Source organism: Cajanus cajan, chromosome 2 (genome assembly GCF_000230855.2).
Source record: "Cajanus cajan strain Asha chromosome 2, NIPB_CcT2T_4, whole genome shotgun sequence".
Lineage (NCBI taxonomy): Eukaryota > Viridiplantae > Streptophyta > Magnoliopsida > Fabales > Fabaceae > Cajanus > Cajanus cajan.
This window is the reverse complement of record NC_138518.1, coordinates 77,243,625-77,246,123: the sequence shown is the minus strand read 5'-3', so window position 1 is coordinate 77,246,123 and position 2,499 is coordinate 77,243,625. Positions and strand designations below refer to the sequence as shown.

The following is a 2,499-nucleotide window of genomic DNA, read 5'->3' as shown; positions in this document are numbered from 1 at the left end:
GTGGGTTGAAGGGTTTTTAACAAATGGGGTTAGAGAGGTAAGAAAGGTGTTAATTTGGATAGTGTAAAAGCAAATGGCGTTTGGGAGGAACAACTGGAAAGTAGTGTGCTAAAGCTAAATTGATGTTTCGCATTCCCGTTTGCAAGTTGACCCAAGCTCTCTATGCTTTTCTCATCCTATAAATACGCTCTCAGTATGTGCATACCGATTCGTGGGATTTAGAGAGAAACATAGAGAAGAGAACTTAACATTCAACTGAGGGTTTCACTTTGCACATACAAATCTAGACCTAGATACCACTATTCTAATTCTAAATTCAAGAGATGGCCATGCATCGCGAGTCTTGGGCTTTTGTCTTCGGCCTTTTGGGTATAACTCATTCTTTCATTACCATATTAGCCACATTATAATTTCATCATCTTAGTTATCCTCGTTAATTTTTTCATCTTGGTGTGATATGGTTCATCAAAGCTTTCCTATTATTGTGCTTAATACCTAAAGTTTACATCAACTTTTTTCTATTTTGAATCGTATTATTACTTCTATAATTCATTACTTTGTCAATAAGTTGGTAGACAACATGCATATTGCATGGCATATTTTCTATATCAACTCTAATGCATTTAGAAACTTAGGATATAACAATATATTTAATTAATAAATATAATTATACCATGTAGAGTAAAACAAGAAGATATCATGTTATAGCATTTGAACTTTATCCACTTCAATCATGCAAAACAAATATATGTAGGCTGAATAAAGGTTGTTCACAAGTGCTAATGGATGTTTCTTTTTGGTGTTTGTTTTTATAGGCAACATTATCTCCTTTGGAGTGTTTCTTGCTCCATTGTAAGTGACTTTTCCTCTTTTTTTTTTAGCACATTCTTTGTAATTAATCTTTGAGCATGCTAATTGAAGTAATTTCATTAACTGTAAAAATATCTTGGCGCAGACCAACCTTTTATCAAATTTACAAGAAGAAATCAACTGAAGGGTTTCAGTCACTTCCTTATGTTGTTGCACTGTTTAGTGCAATGCTTTGGATTTACTACGCATTCGTCAAGAAGGAAGCTGCACTCCTTCTCATTACCATTAACACGTTTGGAATTGTTGTGGAGTCAATTTACCTTGCAATCTTCCTATTTTATGCTCCAAGGAAGCCTAGGGTATATCTAAAACTCATCTTATATGCATAACCTCACTTTAAAGCTAGTTTTCTTAATTTATTTTATTTTTAACTTTTAATATTTTTTTAATATTTTTGTTTTCTTTTTCTTGGGTGGAATCACAGCTTTCGACCATCAAGCTTCTTCTCTTGTTGAATGTGTTTGGATTCGGAGCCATGCTTCTATCAACTCTCTACCTTTCAAAGGGAGCAAAGCGTCTTGCTATCATAGGATGGATTTGCTTGGTTTTCAACATAAGTGTCTTTGCTGCGCCTCTCTTCATTATTGTAAGAATTTTACAAAACCTAATTAATAATATATTAATAGTTTCTTCATGAACCTTTCAATCTTTTGTAGTTTTTTTTTCTTCTTCTTACTTATTGTTATGATCAATACATGCAGAGGCGAGTGATAAAGACGAGGAGCGTGGAATACATGCCCTTTACTTTGTCCATGTTTTTAACCATCAATGCTGTTATGTGGTTCTTCTATGGCCTTCTCCTCAAAGATTATTACGTTGCTGTAAGTTCAATGCTAGTAGAATACTCACATTTTTGGCCCTATGAACTATAATTATTTTATTATTCTAACAAAGGCGCATACGTGTCTTGCTCATTTTTTCCATTCCTTTTTTGGGTACACCCCCTTTAGTTTTTGATTTTGCTTTAAACGTGATAATGTCGTATCAATTATAGTAACGTAATTAAATGTTTGCGTGCTCCATTAACGTGGGGTTCCCATGAATAAATCCAAGTGCATGCAATATGGACTCCCCGTATTCCCATTATTTAATCCGAGCAACTTTTATGCGTAGGACATGCAATTTAATTTGATTCTTCTCTTCTTTTGGATAAAGATGATACATACATGTGTAAAGTTTGATTGAAAAATATTAATTATTAATTAACGCTTGCATTTGCATGATGCAGCTCCCAAACACACTTGGGTTTCTGTTCGGCATAATTCAGATGGTGATGTACTTGATATACAGAAACGCCACTCCAGTGGCACTAGAGCCAGTGAAGGCTCAAGAATTGAATGGCCACATCATCGACGTTGTGAAGAGTGGAGCAATGGGCCCGAATCATGCAACTACTGGTGGTGGTGTTGGCAAAGTCTGAATATTATTATTTCACCTTTGAGAATTATATGAATGTGGAGAAACAAGGGACCGATGACAAGAAAAGTTAAAAAAAGTTAACCTAAACGATCAATTACTTTACCGAGTGAAGTCACATCTAATATCACTCATATCTACAATGCAAGAACAGTACGTAGTCTTTGGTATAAGTGTTTGGTTTGATTAATGTAAAGGTGTGGTTTAAATTTG

General features: G+C 34.5%; 1 protein-coding gene across 1 annotated transcript; it reads left to right on the top strand.

Moving 5' to 3' along the window:
* The first annotated feature begins 202 nt into the window (after window positions 1–202).
* Window positions 203–2,499, top strand: LOC109816432 (bidirectional sugar transporter SWEET13). The gene is made up of 6 exons (XM_020381447.3): window positions 203–369; window positions 816–852; window positions 956–1,169; window positions 1,295–1,456; window positions 1,572–1,691; window positions 2,099–2,499. Exons 1-6 carry the CDS (start codon window positions 324–326, stop codon window positions 2,288–2,290), a joined length of 771 nt encoding a protein of 256 aa, XP_020237036.1. The 5' UTR covers window positions 203–323; the 3' UTR covers window positions 2,291–2,499.